Source organism: Rattus rattus, chromosome 13, assembly GCF_011064425.1.
Source record: "Rattus rattus isolate New Zealand chromosome 13, Rrattus_CSIRO_v1, whole genome shotgun sequence".
Lineage (NCBI taxonomy): Eukaryota > Metazoa > Chordata > Mammalia > Rodentia > Muridae > Rattus > Rattus rattus.
In genome coordinates, this window is record NC_046166.1 from 64,060,861 (window position 1) to 64,084,010 (window position 23,150).

Below are 23,150 nucleotides of genomic sequence, written 5' to 3' on the forward strand. Positions count from 1 at the left end.
TTCGGTCCCCAGCTCCGGAAAAAAAAAAAAAAAAAAGAAAAAGAAAAAAAAATTGTGCCCTGCCTCCACCAGTGTGGTGGTTTGAATGGAAATGGGGTCATGGTCTCATATTTGGAGGTTAGGTCACCAGGGATTGGAACCGTTTGATAGGATTAGAAGGATTGGGAGGCGTGGCCTCTGGGAGGATGTGCGACCCTGTGGGTGGTCTTTGAGGTTCTATAAGCCCATTCCAGGCCCAGTCTGCCCCTGCAGCCTGGGCTCAGACTGTAAAGCTCAACCCCAGAGTTTGCCTGCCCGAGTGCTCCCTGCTGTGATAATGGACTGACCCTCTGAAACTGTAAGCGAGCGCCCATTAAATGCTTTCCTTTCTAAGAGTTGCTGTGGTCTTAGCGTCTGTACATAGCCAAAGAATGGTGACTAAGATGACCCGCGTTTATCCATTTACTTATCGCTTGCGTGCGTGCGTGCATGTGTGCGTGTGTGTGTGTGTGTGTGTGTGTGTGTGTGTGTACTCACCCATGCGTGAGTGTGTGGCAGCCAGAGATTGCCTGTTTTCTTCTACCCATTCTTCATCTTATATTTTCAAATAATTTTTAGAATCTTTTGAGGTTACATTATTTTCCCCTTTCCCTTTTCTCCTCCCAGTCATGTACTTGCTCTTTTTCAGATTCATGACCTCTTTCTCTTTGTTGTACACACACACACACACACACACACACACACACACACACACACACAGCATATACATATCTTGCTCCTGCTCAGTGTATGTAATGTCACTTATGTGTATGTTTTCCGGGCTGACCCTTCGGTGTTGGGTGACCTAATGCTGTGCTAATCCCTGGAGAGGACTCCGCTCCCAGGACTCCTTAGCTGTCCTTTGTCTAGGAATGAGGCTTGGCGAGCTTTCTGATTTTGATATCGTATCTATTGGTGTTGTTGTCTTCAGACCCTGTTTAGACAGCCAGATTCATGAGGCCGTGGGTGTAGCTTCTGTGACATTTCTAGGAGACACAGTCTCACGGCAAACTTCGAGATCCTCTCTCTGGTTCTTAAAATTTTCTCACCCCATCTTCTGCAGTGAAATCTGAGCCTTAGAAGCTGGCGCTGTGTTGTAGACGTATCTGCTGAGACGGCCCCATAACTCTGTAGTGTGGTCAGTTATGGCTGTCTGCGTGGTCTCTGTCTGTTGTAAAGAGGTTTCCTTGGTGAGAGGTGAGGACTGCACTTACCTGTGTAGAAAGACTAATGTTCAGACTGTAGTTAGATTATGCTGCTTTAGTAATCGTAGGTTTTCCTCCAAGGCGAGTGACTTCAGTGTAGCATGATAACCCTCACAGAGCCTCCGTGGAACACATACTTAGGTGATAATCAACAACTCTTTAATTGGATATATTGCCTACTCAACAAGAGGGATACCTTGCCTGGTGCTGGAAATCTGGCCAACTGTCTGGGGTTACTCAAGTCAGCCTTAGGTTTTTTTTTTTTTTTTTTTTTTAACATCTTTTATATTATCTGTATTTATCTTTTTTTCTTCCATCTTTATTAAATTAGATATTTCTTATTTACATTTCAAATGTTACTCCCTTTCCCGGTTTCCATGCCAACATCCCCCTAGCCCCTCCCCCTCCCATTCTATATGGGTGTTCCCCTCCCCATCCTCCCCCCATTACCGCCCTCCCCCCAAGAATCACGTTCACTTGGGGTTCAGCTTTAGGGTTTTTTGAGACGGGGGTCTCACTGGGTCTGGAGCTGGCTGAGTGGACTGGAAAAGCAGTGAACCCTTGAGATCTGCCTTTGGTCCCCCAGTGCTGGGGCTGCAGGCGTGCGCTGTGTCCAGCTTTTGCACAGGTGCTAAGATCTGGACTCAGGTCCTCACGCTTGCTCAGCAGGCACTTTACTAAGTGACCTCCCCACCCCCCACCCCCCCACCCCTGCCCTGCTCAGTCCCCTGCCCTGCTCAGCCCCCTGCCCTGCTCAGCCCACTCCCCTCCGCAGCCCCTCCCCTGCTCAGCCCCGCCCTGCTCAGCCCCCCACTCTGCTCAGCCCGCCCTGCTCAGCCCCCTGCCCGGGCCCTGCTCAGCCCACCCCTGCTCAGCCCCCTGCTCAGCCCACTCCCTCCAGCCCACTCCCCTGCTCAGCCCCGCCCTGCTCAGCCCCCGCCCCTCCCCACCCCCGCCCTGCTCAGACCACTCCCCTCCTCAGCCCCCACCCTGCTCACCCCTCATTGTAGCTACTTTTTAGAAATAAAGTGCTTGTTTTAAGTTTAGGAAAAAAAATTTTGATGGTTTTTGAGACCGGGTCTCACTCTAGCTCAGACTGGCCTGGCACTCACTACGAAGCACAGGATGACCTTGAACTGAAGGTGACCTTCTCTCCTCGACCTCCCGAATGCTGACTGCAAGTGTGTGACACCCTGCCCCAAACTCTTCTGCCCCAAATGCTTTGCAATTGGGATAATCTCATGTCAGGTTGGTAAGTTCTAAGGCAGGTAACATCATTCAGCTGTACTGTGAGTGAGTTTCTCAGTTTGTTCTAAGAACTAATCACTTGGGTGTCCAGGACAGCAAAACACTAAGAGGCCTAAAGAAATTTCCTACAAAACCAGAATAGCATGGAAATCTTTAACTGTCAGAGGTTTCAATGAGTCTGGAATGAGAGAAACCTCAACATTACCTCTTCTCAAAGAACACTTTTGTTTATTGGTTTATTTTTCAAGACAGGGTCTCTCGGTGTAGCCCTGGCTGATCTAGAACTCACTATGTAGACCAGGCTGGCCTCAAACTCATATGAGATCTGCCTGCCTCTGCCTCCTGAGTGCTGGGATTAAAGGTGTACCACCATCACTAGGCTAAAATTGAAGTTTTCTTCTGTCCTTGTTCCCAGTGTGACAAGCTAAAAGGCCAGCCTGTCATGGAATCTGCCCATGGTCATGCCGCTCGCAAATTAAACGTAGTCATGTGCAGCCCTCCTGCCCCAGCGCGTGTTTCCATAGCTGGAATTATGGGAGATAGTAGCAATAATGTGGAGAGTGTTTTTCCTTAGAGAAAAGCCAGACTAGGGGAGGACAGGACCAGGATCTTTGGGGATGTTTAGAGGATGGCAAGAAAGAGGGGGCAAAGCCCCCCTGCCAGCTCTCTCAGACTGCTGCCCTCCCATTCCCAGGGATACTCAGAGTCCCAGTCACACCCAAGGCAGTCACACCCTTATTCATGTTCTTTTCCCTTCAAAACGAAATACACAGTCCCACCTTCCACACCTCTGAGCTGCTAACCCAGTGTCCGGACAGGTGTAAGTGATGTGTACAGACTATGCCCAGTTGCTTGACCGCAGTGATCTGCCCCAAACCCGTTTTATTTTCTCGGACTATTGTTTTTAGAGCGATTTCTACAGAATGCGATGTTTCAGGAGTTACACAGCCGCCTCCTGCATAGTGTTATTTCTGCCAGTGGGCAGTGGATCTGTGGTCCTGTAGGGTATATTGTTCAGTAGCTGTCATTACTTTATGGTCAGTCACTCTATGGTCTTTGCATAATGATGGAATTACCTATTGACATTTCTTAGGTGGTGTCTCTGGCGTGACAGCAAGCAGAGTGTTTTCCTAGCTGCTACTGTTCACTTCCAGATGAATTCATCCTGGCCTGCATCGTTAGCAATGAATTTCAATCCGCGTCGGCCACGCGGCTTCCTTGGGCTTCATTTACTGTTACACACGAGCGGGAACCACCAGGGCTTCGCTTTTCAAGCTCACTCGTGTCTTTCCATCCTTCCTGTGTGTGTAGTAAAGGGAGTTTGTCATGTCTGCTACATGCATTGCTAGAGAAAGAGGAAAAGGAGGTAGCAGTGAGGGCCTAGAAGTTTTGTTTGTTTTTTTTCCTTCTCTGGGTTTAAAACATTGGTTTTGCTCAACTGGGGAGACGGCTCAGTGGGTAAAGGTGCTTGATGCTCAACCTGGGTTTGATCTCAGAGCCCATCTGATGGAGGGAGAGAACAGTCTGCCACAGTTACCCTCTGCTGGCTATGTGTGCTCCATGGCACATGCACACCCATGCACAAGTACATGCTAGGCACAAGTATGCAGGTAAAAGAAATATCAAAGCAAAGCAAAAACTTTGGCGTTGCCGCCGATCAGCTATATCTGAGCAATCTGGGAATCTAGTAGAAGCAAATCGCAAATATAAAACAGAGAATACTTGTTCAGAAATATGTAAGTATGTGTGCTTTGTGGGAACACAATTTTTATATAGCTCTCTTTTGTTACTTCAAAGTTCTTCAAAATGATACCTAATACTCCCGGGTACTGCGTATTCCAAACAGTACAAAGACAGCCAGGCATGGTGGTACAGGTCTGTAATCCCAGGATTCAGGCAGGTGGACTTTTGTGAGTTCACATCTGGCCTACATAGTGAATTCCAGGCTAGCAAAGGTTATATAGTACAACCATCTCTCAAAAAGAGAAAGGCTGTATTGTTACTGTATATGCCTTCAAAAGAAAACATGACAGTTGATGTAATTTTCCTGTATACATTTAATATATTTCCCAGAAACATATGTACATGCATATACACTCACATATATATAAAATACGGACATACCATCAAAAACATAGGTTAGAAGACATGACTATGTAGCACGGATCTGGAACATAATTCTATCCAAGAAGGGGAGCGGCACTTATTCAACAGCTAGTACATAACCGTGGAGTTTACCTCCTCAAAATACACCTGGACTGCAAACTTTGGACCATAAATTTTCCATGTTTTTTGTTTATGGGTATTATCCAATTCGCTTCTTGGTAGATAAAGCCTAAAGACAGGAGAAAACCCATTACACTTTCTTTTAGGGCTGACAGAAAGGCATGCAATAGATTACCCATTTTGGCATGTCAGAAGAGACCACTACTGATCAGGGCCTCAGTCCCTATTCTGTGTGTCAGCTGGCTCCTTGCAATTCTTCAAGATACAAAATACCTTAGTAAGGACACGTTGCTGATGCTTCCAGCATTCCCTTATTGATATTTCTACAAGTGAGAAATACTCCAGAGATGTCTAATGAAACCCAGTAATAAAATACCGCTTCTGCTCTAGGTGGAAAAGTTGGTGTTTTGGCTAAACAGCCACCTCTACTATATAAACATCATGCTCATATGCAAATTAAACAGTGCGAACATTTAGAATCTCATATAAAAGTGAGCATTAAAAACGATCCAGCTTTGCTTCTATATTAACATTGACCATGAAGAACAAAGTCATCCTTTAGCAAAAATCACTCTTGAGAACTAGCACCCGAGTACCAGCTGGCTGTCAAAGACTCATGACTCAAAGGCTTGCACACTCAGCAATAAGTGGTAAAAATCTCCATCAAATCCAGGGTTGCTTCTACGCATCTAAGTATGAGCGCATTGCGAGTCTGTGGGCCACTAGTGTCTTACAAGCCTTGACTCGTTATCCAGTCTTGGGCAGCTTGAAGAGAAGGTGAGGACATAGTGGATTCTCATTCTGTCTGTCTGTCTGTCTGTCTGTCTGTCTGTCTGTCTGTCAACGTGTCTGTCCCTGCCTCCCCCTTCTCATTACAACAAGATTATTTTTTAATAAGGATTTCCAATTCAGTTTCTAATAAATGATTTTCTAATCACATTTAAGAGGAAAACTGCCACAGGAATGACTTTAGGTGACTTCACCAATGCCTATGCTGCCTAACTCCTGTCCTAGATGTTAGGCGTGTCAATCAGCTTCTGACCTGCGCACACCTCGGGGGTCACACATGGAATTTGGTCGGTGGGTGCCAGCTAACCAACACTTATTCCTTGAGGTCCGCCTTGTCAAACTCAAGGCATTGGGCAGATGCGTATTAAATTTCCTTGGAAGGAATGTACTGTCACGTCAAGACCTGAGTATACTACACTTTAACTTGTAATCCAAGGGCTCAGAGCTTGTGGTTAGCACAGCGCTGAGGTTCAACAAGGAGCCGTATTTAAAAAATAACCCTCACCAGGTTACAAAATGTCTCAGGTGAGGTGGGCTGGGTGGTGGTGAGAGCAGCTACTGGGAATGAGGTCCATGGGGGAGGGGGGAAGTTGAACCTGGCATAATCCCTGTCTTAACACATGACACATTAAGCTGTTTCTGTCGGATTACAAAATATCCTACCTGTTATTTCGAATAAAAGATGTATGAAACCAAAAGAAAAAGGGGCAGTCATCATAGTATTTAGGAAGATTCTAAAAAAAGAGATGGTTAAAGAAAAAAGTTAGTTTCATCATAAAACTGATACACAGAACCACTGAGTCCAATGAGTTTAAAATCTCTTATTCCTGTTAATACACACGGAGCAACCACATCCATTAAAAACGCAGCACTTCAGAGTTTGTAATGATACACTCAAGACACAAGGAAGGTTCCAAGACAAGGCTGCTTTCTCTTGGTGTTAAGAATGTTCAGGATAGGTATTTACATGCTACAAATATGTTGATTAGCTGGTATTTTTCAATTAAAATGTCAATCTCAAATATAGTGCAGTAAGGCAAAAGAAAAATAGGGAAATTGAACTTCATTAAAATGTAACTTTTATGTATTATGTATTAAAATGACAGTGTTTGAAAAGGCTGTAAGGAATAATTTTTATTAGCCTAAATTTACATATGGTACATATAAATATGTATTATACATTTTCATATATAGTTTAAATGAAGTTATGCTGATAGTATTTTACCCCAGAGCAATAGACTAAAAAAACCCCAGTGCTACGTGTGAGAAAATGCTTCATTTCAGATTATTGGTCAGGGAGACCTTGAGACTCCCCAGGCAGCAATGTAGGTTATTACTGTTGCTCTTAGTCACCTTTTAATCAAAATTCCCATCTCATTCTTCACAGAAATAGGGGGAAAAAAACCCTAAAATTCATATGGGGTCACAAAGACTTTGGATAGCCAGAACCATCCTGAGGGGAAGAGATTACCATTCCAGATTTTAGATATATTACAGAGCCATAAAAATAATCATTTTTAAAAGTTATAGACATGTAGGCCAACAGAACCACATCAAAGACTCAGACATGAGTACAGGAACTTCGGCCACTTAATATTTGACAGAGATGCCAAGATCAAAAAAGCTGGAGAAAAGACAGCATCTTCAACAAATGGTGCTGGGCAAACTGTGTGTCCGCATACAGAAGAATGAACTTAGAACTGTACTATCGGGCACAAAAATTAGTGCCAAATGGAATGAAGACTTACACATGAAACCTGAAATGCCGAATGTGCTGGAAGAAAACATGGGCAACACAATCCCCCACATAGGGAAGGATCTTCTGAACAGGACTGTGGGCCTAGGAATTAAGGCCAACAACTGACAAGTGGGACTTCATTAAAACCGAAAGCTGCCACACAGCTAAAGAAACAAGTGGATGAAGAGGAAGGCCACAGCACTGGAGAGAACCTTTGCCAGCTACATCTGTTGGGAATTAATATCCAGAAAATATAAAGAACTCAACTATTATTATTATTAGTAATAATAATAATAATTATTTGAAAAATAGAACTGAACAATGTTCTCAAAAGATGTGTGTGTGTGTGTGGGGGAATGGATAGGAAATGTCCCCCACAATATTTATCATCCCTAGCATTTAGGGAAATACAAATCAAAGCAACTGTGAGATTTCATCTTATCCTAGTAAGAACGGGCAAGATCAGCAAGGTGGGATATTGCAAACTGGTACAGGAACTATGGAAACTGGTGTGGAGAATTCTAAGAAAACTAAAAGTTAATCGACCACAGGACCCAGCTACAGCTCCTTGGCATGTACTCAGGGACTGTCCAGCACACTACAGTATCCATCACATCAGTTACTCGGCTCAGTCCCATTCGCTGATAACTCTCCTTACAGTGGGTAGGAAACGGAGACATCCTAAATGTGCTTCCACCGATAAATGGACAATGAAAATGTGGCCCATATCCACCATGGAATTCTATTCAGCTGTTAAGAAACTGAAGTCATGAACTTTGCAGGTAAATGGATGGAGCTAGCAAAGATCATGTTGAGTGACCCAGACCCAGAAAGAGAAACATCATATGTTCTCCCTTCTCTGAGATCCCTTGTTCCAAATCTTCAACTGTGAGTATATATCCAGGGGTAACTGCAGAAACGAGGAAAGTAAAAGGATCGTTATCTGGGTAGAGAGGTTGAGAGGCAACAGAGAAGGGAATATCAGGGTACAAGTGATCCAAAGGGGAAGTGGGAAAGCAGGAGGGTTCTAATCAGGGCAGTGAAGGGAGATAAATACAGAATTAGGAGAGGGGAGGGTAAAAGAGTTATGTCTGAGAAAGTCATAAACAACCATACTATTACCAAACTATAAAATACATATAATACGGGGTTGGGGATTTAGCTCAGTGGTAGAGCACTTGCCTAGCAAGCGCAAGGCCCTGGGTTCAGTCCCCAGCTCCGGAAAAAAAAATACATATAATACACATAATTATATGTATATATTGTATACTATATGTGTTACCAACCTATAATACACATAATTCTGTGTATAAAAATACATATATAGTTTAAATAAAAATTTGTCATTTTTGGTTACTTCCAAGGGCTAAAAATCATCTACCCAAACCCATAACATCAGGTACAGATAACCCTCTTTTGAGTTGTCCAAGAGACTCCTAAAACATTACAGGCCAATGCTATTGACCATTGTTTCGACCCAAGAGGTGGAAGGTATTGGCTGAAGACACCATATAGACACAGAGGCCACTGGAGCTGGGACTGACCTGAATACCCACTCTCTGAGAACTAGCATTCATGGTACCAGAAAGCATCGTCCAAGCTTCTAAAGGAGGAAGACAATCAACATTTTAGATATATTACAGAGCTGTAGGAATAAAAGAATAAGGTTCTACCCACCTACAAAGCCAATGAACCACAAAAGCAACTAGAGCGGCAAGCAATACGGAGGATGAAGCAGTGGCACATACGGCTGGTAGCCAACGGTTCTCTAATTGGGCTTAGACCCACTCAGCCGTAGAGAAATCACAACAGGTACTGGAAACCTGGCCAACCAATCAGGGCTAGTGAAGTCATGGATCTTAAAAGGGAACTTCATCCACTACTTTGCCAAATCAGCACAATTCCTACCTACATTCTAAACGAACATCCTTATACCCACAGATAAGTGCAGTTCTCACCCCACATGGGAGAAATTTCAATTTGCAACATACGAAGGCCATTATGGAAAACCACAAACAATCAGAATACAGAGTTGTAGAGCCCAGTTCCAGCAGATACATCTACAAGTAACCACCCCACCTAAGGCTCAGGGAATATAGCAGAAGAGGGGGGTGGAAGGTCATTGAGAGCCTGAGGATCAGGGAGTTTCCTTTAAGATTGCTTTCCCCTTCCTTTCAATCTGTGCCCTGGAGCTAACCCTGTGCCACAGATCTCCACAGCCCAATCCTGCCTGGAGAGAGCTGGTCTCCCAGGAGTGCTGACACACTTGAGACCACAACTACTGCTCCGAGTGGGACCCACCCAGAGCCCACAGGACACAGGAACGTTGGAGTAGCCAGGGAGAGGATCCTTCTGGTTTCTATCTGTGCCCTGGAGCTAACCCAGTGCCACAGCTCTCCAAAATCCAAAACAACCTGGAGAGAACTGGTCTCCCAGGAGTGTTAACACACTTAAGATCACAGGTTCACAGGAGGGACAAGCTATAGTCAGAGACACCAAAGAACAGATAACACGAGATAACCAGATGTTGAGAGGCAAGTGCAAGAACATAAGCAACAGAAACCAAGGCTACTCGGCATCATCAGAACCTAGTTCTCCCACCACAGCTAGCCCTGAATACCCCAACTCACTGGAAAAGCAAGATTCTGATTTAAAAATCACATCTCATGATGATGATAGAGGACTTTAAAAGGGACATAAATAACTTCCTTAAAGAAATACAGGAGAGGGGTTGGGGATTTAGCTCAATGGTAGAGTGCTTGCCTAGAAGCGCAAGGCCCTGGGTTCGATCCCCAGCTCAAAAAAAAACTAACCAAAAAAAAAAAAAAAAAAAAAAAAGAAATACAGGAGAACACAGGTAAATAGGTAGAAGCCCTTAAAGAAGAAACACATAAATCCCATAAAGAAATACAGGAAAACACAATCAAACTGGTGAAGGAATTGAGCAAAACCATCCAGGACCTAAAAATGGAAATAGAAACAATAAAGAAACCACAAAGGAAGACAACCCTGGAGATCGAGAAACCTAAGAAAGAGATTAGGAGTCACAGATGCAAGCATCACCAACAGAATTCAAGAGGTAGAAGAATCTCAGGGGAAGAAGACACCATAGAAAACAGTGACACAACAGTCAAAGAAAATGCAAAATGCAAAAAGCTCCTAACCCCAAACATCCAGGAAATCTGGGACACAATGAGAAAACCAAACCTAAGGATAATAGGTATAGAAGAGAGCAAAGATTCCCAACACAGAGCCAGTAAATATCTTCAACAAAACTAAAGAAGGAAACTTCCTTAACCTAAAGAAAGAGATGACTATAAACATAAGAAGCCTACAGAACTCCAAATAGATTGGACCAGAAAAGAAACTCCTCCCATCACATAATAATCAAAACACCAAATGCACAAAACAAAGAATATTAAAAGCAGTAAGGGGAAAAGGTCAAGTAACATAAAGGCCGATTAGAATTACAGCAGACTTCTCAACAGAGACTCTAAAAGAAGATCCTGGGCAGATGTCATACAGACCCTAAGAGAATACAAATGCCAGCCTAGGCTACTATACCTAACAAAACTCTCAATTAACATAGATGGAGAAACCAAGATATTCCATGACAAAACCAAATTTAAACAATATCTTTCCACAAATCCAGCCCTACAAAGGATAATACATGGAAAACTCCAATGAAAGGAGGGAAACTACATCCAAGAAAAAGCAAGAAATTAATCTTCTTTCAACAAACCCAAAAGAAGATAGCCATACAAACATAACTCCACCTCTAACAACAAAAATAACAGGAAGCAACAATCACTTATCCTCAATATCTCTTAATATCAATGGACTTAATTACCCAATAAAAAGACATAGACAAATAGACTAGATATGTAAATAGGACCCAGCATTTTGCTGCACGCAGGAAACTCACCTCAGTGACAAAGACAGACACAACTTCAAAGTAAAAGGCTGGATAAAATTTTTCCAAGCAAATGGTCTGAAGAAACAAACTGGGATAAATATTGAGTAAAATCAACTTTCAACAAAAAGTTATCAAAAAAGATGAGGAAGGACACTTTATACTCAAAGGAAAAATCTACCAAGATGAGCTCTCAATTCTGAACATCTAAGCTCCCAATGCAAAGGTACCATCATTCATAAAAGAAACTTTACTAAAGTTCAAAGCACACATTGTACCTCACACAATAATAGTGAGAGACTTCAACACCCCACTCTCACAAATGGCAAGATCATAGAAACAGAAACTAAACAGAGACTAGTGAAACTAACAGAAGTTATGAACCAAATGGATTTAACAGATATTTATAGAACATTTCATCCTAAAGAATATATCTTCTTCTCAGCACCTCATGCTACCTTCTCCAAAATTGACCATATAATTGGTCACAAATCAAGCCTCAACAGATACAAGAAGATTGAAATAATCCCTTGCATCCTATCAGATCACCACATACTAAGGCTGGTCTTCAATAACAACAAAAGCAACAGAAAGCCCACATACACATGGAAGCTGAACAACTCTCTATTCAACAATAACTTGGTCAGAGAAGAAATAAAGGAAAAAATTAAAGACTTTAGAATTTAATGAAAATGAAGGTACAACATACCCCAAATTATCGAATAAATGAAAGCAGTGATAAGAGGAAAACTCATAGCACTGAGTGCCTCAAAAAATAAAAATAAAAAGAAAGAAAGAAACGAGAGAACATACATTAGCAGCTTGACAGCACACCTGAACAAAAAGAAGCAAATATACCAAGAGGAGAAGACAGCAGCAAATAATCAAACTCGGGGCTGAAATCAACCAATTAGAAACAAAGAATTATACAAAGAATCAAGAAAACCAGGAGCTGGTTCTTTGAAAAAAAATCAACAAGATAGATAAACCCTTAGTCAGACTAACCAGAGGGTACACAGAGAGTATCCCAATTAACAAAATCAGAAATGAAAAGGGAGACAGAACTATAGAAACTGAGGAAATTAAAAAAAATCACCAGATCCTACTACAAAAGCCTATTTCAATAAAACTGGAAAATCTGGATGAAATGGATAATTTTCTAGACAGATACCAGGTACCACCAAAGAATTTGTACACCTGATAAGTAACTTCAGCAAAGTAGCTGGATAAAAAAATTAAACAAATCAGTAGCCCCCCTCTACTCAAAGGATAAACAGGCTGAGAAAGAAATTAGGGGAATGACACCCTTCACAATAGTCACAAATTACATAAAATACCTCACTGTGACTCTAACCAACCAAGTGAAAGATCTGTAGGACAAGAACTTCAAGTCCCTGAAGAAGATCTCAGAAGATGGAAAGACCTCCCATGCTCATGGATTGACAGGATTAATGTAGTAAAAATGGCCACTTTGCCAAAAGAAATATACAGAATCAATGCAATCACCATCAAAATTCCAACTCAATTCTTCATAGAGCTAGAAAGACCAATTCTCAAATTCATTTGGAATAACAAAAAACCCAGGACAGAGAAAACTTTCCTCAACAATAAACGAACTTCTGGGGGAATCACCATCTCTTGCCTCAAGCAGTATTACAGAGCAATAGAGATAAAAACTGCATGGTATTGGTACAGAGACAGGCAGATAGACCAGTGGAATAGAATTGAAGACCCAGAAATGAACCCACACATTTATGGTCACTAGTGCTTTTTCAAAGGAGCTAAAACCACCCTCTGTTAAAAAAGTACCCCTCCCCCCAGCATTTTTAACATGTCCAGGTGGATCAAGGACCTCCACATAAAACCAGAGACATTGGATCTAATAGAAGAGAAAGTGTGGAAGAGCCTCAAACACATGGGCACAGGGGAAAATTTCCTGAACAGAACACCAGTGGCTTATGCTCTAAGATCAACAATCAATAAATGGGATCTCATAAAATTGAAAATCTTCTGTAAGGAAAAGGACACTGTCAAAAGGACAAAACCGACAACCAACAGACTAGGAAAAGATCTTTACCAATACTAAATCTGATAGAGGGCTAATATCCAATATTCAGAAACAAAGAACTCAAGAAGTTAGACTCCAGAGACCCAAATAACCCTATTAAAAATGGGGTACAGAGCTAAACAAAGAATTCTCAACTGAGGAAAATCGAATGGCTGAGAAGCACCTAAAGAAATGTTCAACATCCTTAGTCATCAGGGAAATGCAAATCAAAACCCTGAGATTCCACACCAGTCAGAATGGCCAACATCAAAATCTCAGGTGATAGCAGATGCTGGTGAGGATATGGAGAAAGAGGAACACTCCTCCATTGTTGGTGGGATTGCAAGCTGGTACAACCTTTCTGGAAATTTGTCTGGCAGTTCCTCAGAAAATTGGACATAGCTGATTACCCAGCTATACCACTCCTGGGCATTTACTCAAAAGATGCTCTAAAATATAACAAGGACACATTCTCCACTATGTTCATAGCAGCTTTATTTATAATAGCCAGAAGCTGGAAAGAACCCAGATGTCCCTCAACAGAGGAATGGATACAGAAAATGTGGTACATTTATAGAATGGACTACTAGTCTCAGCTATTAAAAATAATGACTTCATGAAATTCTTAGGCAAATGGATGGAACTAGAAAATATCATCCTGAGTGAGGTAACCCAATCACAAAACACACATTAGGTATGTACTCACTGATATTAGCAAAGATACAATTCACAGTCCATATGAATCTCAAGAAGGAAGACCAAAATGTGGATGCTTCAGTCTTACTTAGAAGAAAGAACAAAATAATCACAGGAGGTAGAGGGTGGGAGGGACTTGGGAGGTAGAGGTGAGGGGGAGGGGGAGGAAATATGGATGATATATGGAGGGTCAGGAATTTGAACAGAGGTGTGGCATAGGGAACTGGGGGTAGCCCCCAGCCAATCCTAGACGCCAGGATAGCAAGAGGCTCCCAGGACCCAATGGTGATGACATTAGCTGAAATGCCCAATAAAGGGGAAAGAGAACTGGTAGGTAAGGCATGGCCCATGATTGAGGAATGGGGCCACTCACCCATCTCCAATATTTTAATCCAAAATTTCTCCTGTCAAAAGGGAATACAGGGACAAAGAGTGGAGCAGAGACTGAAGGAAAGGCCATCAGAGACTGCCCCACCTGGGGATCCATCCCACATATAGACACCAGACCCAGACACTATTGCTGATTCCAAGAAGTGCTTCCTGACAGGAGCCTGATATAGTAGTCTCCTGAGAGTCTCTGCCAGAGCCTGACCAAAACAGATACGGATGCTTGCAGTCAATCATCCGACTGAGCATGGGGACCCCAATAGAGGAGTTAGGGGAAAGACTGAAGGAGCTGAAGGGTTTTGCAGCCCCATAGGAAGAACAACAATATCAATCAACCAGATCCCCCAGTGACTAAACCACCAACCAATGAGTACACACGAAGGGACCCATGGCTTCAGCTGCATATGTAGCAGAGGATGGCCTTATCTAGCATCGATGGGCAGAGAGGCCCTGTGAAGAATTGGTGCCCCAGTGTAGGGGAATGCTAGGTCAGTGATGCAGGAGTGGGTGCGTGGGTGGGGGAGCACCCTCATAGAAGCAGGGGGATGGGGATGGGTTCCCCTCTGGAAACCCGGAAAGGGGATAACACTTAAAATGCAAATAAATAAAATATCCAATAAAAATACATAAAAAAGAACAGAAAAAAAAAAGATTGCTTTCCCTAGTACTCTTAAGAGCTACACCCGTAAACTTGCACCAACATGATCTGAGCAAAGACAATAGACTGTCAATATGGTTGAGGGGAAGTAAAGGTGGCTTGAACCCTGCACAAGGACCCATAGGCAAGCAAAGAATGTGGAGATGAGAAGGGAAGACTGGTCTAATTGGTTATTTAATATTAACAGCCTTGAAAACATGAATACAATGAACATCATATAGACTGAGAAGGTTATATTTAGGAATTTATATGTATGTAAGTATACATATATGTGTATGTCTTAGGGTTTCTATTCCTGCACATGAATCACGACCAAGAAGAAAGTTGGGGAGGAAAGGGTTTATTCAGCTTACACTTCCACATTGCTGTTCATCACCAAAGGAAGTCAGGACTGAAACTTAAGCAGGTCAGGAAGCAGGAGCTGATGCAGAGGCCATGGAAGGATGTTACTTACTGGCTTGCTTCCCCTGGCTTGTTCAGCTTGCTTTCTTACAGAACCTGACTACCAGCCCAGGGATGGCACCATCCACAATGGGCCCTCCCACCCTTGATCACTGATTGAGAAAATGCCTTACAGCTGGATCACATGGAGGCATTTCCTCAAGGGAGGCTCCTTTCTCTGTGATAACTCCCAACTTCTGTCAAGTTGACACACAAAACCAGTCAGTACCATTGACCCCCTTGTCAACTTGACACAAACACAAACACATCACTATTAAGCCTCAACCCTTACTTTCTTATTCATTCCCAAGATCTAAGTAACTTTAAAGTCCCACAGTCTTTACAAATTTCATATTCAAATTTCAATCCCTTTAAAATACCTAATCTTTTGAAAATCAAAGTCTTTTTACAATTCAAAGTCTCTTAACTCTGGGCTCCACTAAAATACTTTCTTACATCAAGAGGGAAAAATATCAGGGCACAGTCACAATCAAAAGCAAAATAAAACTCTAACTGTCCAATGTCTGGGATCCACACATGATCTTCTGGGCTCCTCCATGGGCTTGTGTCACTTCTCCAGCTCTGCCCTCTGTAGCACTCTAAGTTCAGGTTGATCCCCTCCACTGCAGCTGCTGTTCTTGGTGATCATCAAATGGTACAGATATCTACAACACACTGGAGTCTTTCTCTGCTTCTAGGCTTCACCAATAGCCTCTCACAGGCTCTGTTCATGGTGCCAGGCCCCTTCAGTCCTGGGCCATCAACTGCAACTCAGGCTGCACCTTCACTAATGGCCTTCCATGGCCTCTCACAGTGCCCAGCCTCAGCTGCTCTCCATGACTCCTTCATGCCTTCAAAACCAGTACCACCTGGGTGACTCTTACACATTACCGAGTTCAGCTGCAGCATAAGGTACAACCATGGCTATCTGTGGAACACAGCTTCTTTGTGTTCTCAGAAAACACTTCCCAGAAGACCTCAGGAATGCTGGTCTCCTCTTATTCACCTCTATTACTTAGCTTCGGCTGACCAGCATCAATAGTCCTAGTAATGCAAAGCTTTGGTCTTAGTAGTTCTGGTATCTTATTAACCATAGTTGATTCTTTAGCCCCAGCTAACAAAAGCCATAGACTCTTCACAATCAAAACAGCAATGGCCCTGAGAAGTCTTCCTTCTGAAATTTCACAAGTCAGGCCTTCATCTTCTGCATTGTTCTCAACATTATCTTTCAAGCTCCTACAGAACATTCCACAGAGCTCTTATTACCCAATGGCTCTTCTAGCCCAAAGTTCCAAAATCCTTCCACAGTCCTCCCTAAAACACAGCCAGGTTGTCACAAGGAATACTTCACTATGCTGGTACTAATCTGTCTTAGTCAGGATTCTATTCCTGAACAAACATTATGACCAAGAAGCAAGTTGGGGGAGGAAAGGGTTTATTCAGCTTACACTTCCACATTGCTGTTCATCCCCAAAGGAAGGTAGGACTGGAATTCAAGCAGGTCAGGAAGCAACAGATGATGCAGAGGCCATAGAGGGATGTTACTTACTTCCTTGCTTCCCCTGGTTTGCTCAGTCTGCTTTCTTATAGAACCGAGGACTACCAGGGATGGCCCCACCCACAATGACCTCTCCCACCCTTGATCGGTAATTGAGAAAGTGCCTTACAGCTGGATCTCATGGAGGCCTTTCTTCAAGGGAGGCTCCTTTCTCTGTGATAACTCCAGCTTGTGTCAAGTCGACACACACAACCAGCCAGAGTACAGCATGTAACATCCATTAATGAAGAAAGAGTCCATGCATTTGAAAGGGCAGGAAGGGCTATATAGGAGTGTTTGGATGGAGAAAAGGAAATGGAGACATGATGTAATTATAATCTCAAAAATAAAAGGGGAAAGGAGCATCACTATAGTAGTGAAATGATAAACCATAGAATGGGAAGAAATATCCACAATTCGTGCTCTGATGAAGGTCTTCTATAAAGCCCTTCTAGTGTTCGTGGCAAAAGACATCCCAGAAAAACTCCAGTGACTGGAGCAGACATTTCTGATGGTCAGAATAAAGAACTTTTATAATTCAAGGACAAAAGATAGCTCAGTAAGAAACTCAAGGGATTTGAACAGATATTTGTCCTGAGATGCTCAACAAGTACATGAAAAGACTCTCAGTCACAGAGTCAACAACATCTTCAATCGCATTAGTGTCAATGATTTAAAATGACAGAAAACATTGCCAGTGAAGGTACAGAGAACTGGAGTCCCTCGTATGTGGCTGGTGGGAATGCACAGCCTACGGCATGGAGGAAGACAGTTGAGTGTTTCCTCAGTAAGTTATTCTGAGAATAGCAATTCTACCTCTTGGCAATGCATTTTCAAAGTATTGTTAAGACACCGATTTCCAACCCTCCACCCCCCTACTCTCAAGTCAGCAACGAGTAGAGGAACTATCTACATTGATTTTATTTCTTTCGTATTTTATTTATTAAGTGTTTTTCACATTTTATTTTAGCGTATATGTGAAAGTTACTGTCTGTGTGACTCTATGGAATTGAAGTTGGCTTGCTTCGTAGCTATTTGATACACTGCCCTGCATTGCACTCTGGATCTCAGTAAAGCTTTGATCCTCATATCTCTATCGCTTCCTTCCTGTGAGGTCTACTACTCTCTTCTTTCTGTGATCCTTAAGGAATAAAAAGCTGCCTTGGATATTACCTTCTGTGTTCTGTGATCATCTCCATCTTACTGACCTAGCATACCTGAACCTAATGCCCCTTCTTTTTGTTTGTTTGTTTTCAAAACAGGATTTCTCTGTGTATCCCTGGCTGTTTTGGAACTCACTCTACAGATCAGGCTGATGTCAAAGTCAGGGATCCACCTGAGTGCTGGGATGAAGGACAGGCCTGACCTCTCAGTGGTTACAAGGGCTTAAAGATACAAAACAATAATTACTACTCTGTGGTACTCTTGTTTTTTTTAATCAAGTTGTTTTCATCTTATTTGAAAAATTAATGTTTATTATACAGAACTTACAAAAAATGAATAAAAATTAAAATATATATATATATATATATATATGTTACAGTTTTGATTTGTTGCTTCCTCTGGTTTCCTGGCCATAGGCTGATGTCTGTCATTTTCTTTATTGGAAATTGTGGTAAAGGAAATCCCAAACCCTAAATCATTCAAAAGACTAAGACTAGAAAGAGTCATGTTTGGTGACACAAACCTGTAATTCTAGCACTCGGGAGGCTGAGGCAGAAGGATCACATGTTTAAGGCTAGCTTGGGTTACACGATAAGCTTCGAGCCAACCTGGACTACACGACTCTGTCTCAAAACACTAAAAGAACAGAAAAAGGACTCGACAAGAACAAGGTACATCTTGATTACTTACCGGACAGAGAAATTTCACTTTCACATCATCATATAGAGCTGGACAGTTGAGCACATTAATTATTACTTTGTCTGTTTCAACATCATGAAATATCTGTGGACAAACATACAAAATTCAGAACTATAAGCTCAGCTAATAGGTACAAGGGTGAAGTCCACTTTCACTCTCTCAAGCATCCTAAATTATCAAGTTTTCTTGATGTCACAGCCCAGTCATTTCAGGTATATAAGTAGATGTTAATCTTTTTATGAAATTGTAACCTAGTTGTTTAAATGAACTCTTACGTCTCTTGAAGGCTATGATGGAACATGGTTGAAAGGCACAGGAGTAAATATAATAGAACTTAACTAAGAAAGCATTATCGCTGAATAGACATCATCTGGTTTTGCTATGGTTGGTAAAGTCCTTAAAAAATGCACTGTGGATGCCATCTCCAAACCCATGCCTAGCACTGGTTGTGCAGCCTTTGCGTCCTGTCCACCCATCCTGGTGAGTTCCTTCCAACCTCAATCACATACACCATTCCCAACACTCAGGCCTACCTCTCCGTGTGCTGACCTAGTCTGGTAAGAGGCCACAGAACATCACCTAGCTATGCCATCTCTAAACCCCACGCCTAATCTTGCTGTTAGAGCCTGTACATCAGCCTTGCTTGGTGAGTCCCCCAGATTACAGCTCACCTGCACAAACGTCACACTTTTATGCCCATCTTGAGTAATGTCACTTAGCTTGCACACCAGCCCAGGCAGACCCAGTCATGAGTCCCATTCATATATTTTCATGGTCATCCCTCTAGTCAAAAGTCAACACTGAGGGGTTGAAGAGATGGCCTAGCATAGGCAAGTACTAGCCATTCTTTCAGAAAACGTGGATTAGGTTCTCAGCAACGGTATGGTGGCTGACGACTATCTGTAAACTCAGTAGGAATCTGATACCTTATTTTGTTTTTTGTTCTGGGCACTGCATGTACATGGTACACAACAATGTGTGTATATGAAAAACACCCATACACATAAAACAAAAATCTTAAAAGAAAACACAGAGTAACCAAGGAACTGACCTACTAACTCTTCATAGCTGAGCTACAATCAATGCTTGGGCAACAGCAACAAAACCAAGCTTCTACTAAACCGAGAAGACTAGAATCCCGTATCTAATATAAAACCAAAGGCAGAAACCCACATGCTCTGGTCATTTTGCCAAAACACAACAAATACAAAGAAATGTTTGCCAATGAGAATTACATCAATGAACCCGGGATACAGAATTAGACATAACCATGATTTTGATCAAGAATCTCAGGGAGCTTAAGAAAGTCACAAATCTAACAATAAATGTAAAACTAAGTGAAGTCCAAGAAAACACAAATGCAGCTGAACGAAGTGACAAAGAAATGTCAGGATCTAAAAGGTAGAGTAAAAAGATAAAAGTGAAGGAAACCCACGGCCAAATGAAGATGTAAGTGAAAAACTCAATAACCCAGTTAGAAAAATCAGGGGAAAGCCATACCAGCGCAATGGATCATGGGTAACAGATGGATCATGGGTAATAGATGGATCATGGGTAATAGAAGACTTGAGGGTAGAATAGAAGAGCTGTACCACTCAGGCAAAGAAAATGAAGAAGTTAAAAACACAAAGGAATATGGGAAGTTTCAGTTCTCCACGAAAAGACCAAAGGTCTTTTATATTATTTAATTATAGGCATAGATGAAGAAGAATCTCTGGTGACATAGACCAGGTTTTCAACAAGATCAATACAGGAATCACACGAACCACAGGACCAGAAAATAAGCTTATTTTGCCTATTGTATTTAAATTAGAATTGATAGAACCAAGAAAGGTATTGAAAACTGCAAGAGGCAAACCAGAAATCACATACAAAGGAAAAAAAAAATAACAGCTGAATTGTCTATGGAAACTTCCAAAGTCCAGAAGATCCTGGAGCAACATACTTCAAGCTCTTAAAGAACACAAATGCCACCAGAGGTGCCGTGTAAACTCCCAAAGGAGCAAGGCAAACGCAGTCCTACTCATCTTTGATGTTTACAAACCACATACATTATCAGCACAGCACAATAACCCTAAGGGTACAGTGGCACACATGTCTTGGCAGCAACCAACAGCTCTTTAATTGGACTTAAGCCTCATCCAACAAGAGAGAAAACATACCTAGTACTGGAAACCTAGGTAAATACTCAGTGCTGGTAAAGTCATGGGACATTGGGAAGAGGGAGCAGAAAGATTGACATTTGCTGTGATGCTGTGTCTCCAAATAATTTTGGAGGCTATACCCATAAAATCTCATCAACATGACTGGCCAATCATGAGCTGAACAAGGAGGACACTAATAGACATGCTGAAATGGACAGGGAAAAGCCCACGAGGCCTACACACTACACAAAGTGTTTTAGGCAAGGAAGGAAAGCTGAGAGTGGGAGAGTTGGCCTTCTCCAGGGAAGAGCACATAAACCGGTTATTCAATGTCAAATGTTCATCCTTGAAAACATGCATACAAGTAACATTATATAGATGGAGCCAGCTATATTTAGAAATATACATGACGGGGTTGGGGATTTAGCTCAGTGGTAGAGCGCTTGCCTAGCAAGCGCAAGGCCCTGGGTTCAGTCCCCAGCTCCAAAAAAAAAGAAAAAAGAAAAAAAAAGAAATATACATGTGTATACATATCTATGTGTAGTAACAATTAATGAAAAAAGAGGTTATGAATTTGAGAGCAAAGAGGAGCAAATGTGAGGGTTTGAAGAGAGGAAAGAGAAGAGAGAAAAGTAATTATATTATAATCTCAAATTTCAAAAGTAAGACAAAGAGAACCCAGCTGTCGACACAGATTATTATACCCAGCAATATTATCAGCCATAATTGAAGGAGAAACAACTTTCCATGGTATAAGCAGGCTAAAAGAATTCATGTTCAACAAGCTGGCCCAATAGACAATTCAGACCAAGGGGAGGAATAAGCATTCAAGAGGGTGACAAAAATGCCTACCAGGAAATGAGATCAGTGCCTTGCTCAGCCATTGTCAGAGAGGCTTCCTCCTGAAGTAGATGGGGAGAAATACAGAGACCCACGGCTGGTCAATGAGAGAGACCTTGGAACGTGCAGTCCTAAGTGGGATGTCTTCATCAAATCCCTTCTCTTGGGGCTCAGAGAACAATGCAGTATAGAAGGCGGAAAGACTATCAGAGCCAGAGCGGGTGGAGGACACAAAGAGAGCAATGCCCTCTGAACATTAGGACCAGGACACATGTAAACTCACAGAGACTCTGGCAGTGTGTGTAGGGCCTGCATGGTTCTGTACCAAATGGGGTCCTCACTGAGAGGAAAGGTGGTCATAGCCCACATCCTCAACCGAGAAGCTATCTCCTACTGATAACCACTTGTGAATAAAAAATTAGTGTTCTCCAATGGAATCTTACTGGGTATGCAAACCACTCTTCAAGCCAGGTTCCATGCCCAGTAGCGGATGGCCAACACGAAATGAATTGAATGGCATCTTTGGGGTTCTTGGTCTCATAATATTGCATCAGGGCATTTACGTATTTGCTTTTTGACCTTATTCATCCTTTGCTTATATATTATGACGCCCAATTCAGTGCTCTTAGGGGATTCCTGTGTGCACGAATATGTGTCTCTGTATCTATGTGTGTTTTTCATGCTTTTTCTTTGGCTCTTCTATTTGTTTGTTTGTTCTATTCTGGTTTATTTTTGTGTTTTATCTTATTTCATTATTATTCCTTAGATTCCTTGTTAATATTCTAAGGAGAGACAGAAAGGGTTTGGATGTAGATGGGAGAGGAGTTAGGGAGACTCTTGGGGGGATGGGAAACTGTAATCTAAGTGTATTGTATAAAAAAATCTATTTTCAATATAAGAAATCTTTTAAATTAAAAATTAATTAAAAGGAGGTACATTCAGAAATTGGGGGGCACACCTGAAAAAGGAGGGTACAGAAAGAAAACAAGTGAATCTATAGTCAATGGAGCACAAAATAGACAATAACACAATGTGCAAAAAAATGAGCACATTTTTTTTCAACAGTAGCTTTAAATATAAATGGCCTAAACTTCTCAAGTTGGTCCTGATGTATGTTGGGGAACCTGGCACTGGAGCAGTAGCTGAAAGTTTCTATCCTAACCATAAAGCAGGAGGTAGAAAGAGTGAGACTGGGCCCGGTATGGGTTTCTGAAACCTAGAAGCCTACCCTCAGTGATACACCTCCTTCCACAAGGCCACACCTCCTAATCCTTCCCAAACAGTTCCAACAACTGGGTGGAGTATGAGCCTATGGCGGCCATCTTTATTCAAACCACCACACTGCACCACTGCTTCCAAGGCCTATCATCATCGTAGGCACTTTTCAACTCATCTAAACA

At 42.1% G+C, this 23,150-nt stretch overlaps 1 protein-coding gene across 1 annotated transcript in view; it reads right to left on the bottom strand.

Moving 5' to 3' along the window:
• Positions 1-4,528: 4,528 nt before the first annotated feature.
• Positions 4,529-23,150, bottom strand: part of LOC116914632 (phosphatidylinositol 3,4,5-trisphosphate 3-phosphatase TPTE2-like) — a 91,812-nt gene continuing 73,190 nt past the window's right edge. Inside the window, 3 exon segments of the mRNA XM_032919023.1 lie at positions 4,529-4,806; positions 6,150-6,220; positions 18,758-18,850. Of these exon segments, the coding sequence (XP_032774914.1) occupies positions 4,686-4,806; positions 6,150-6,220; positions 18,758-18,850 (285 nt within the window). The 3' untranslated portion in view covers positions 4,529-4,685.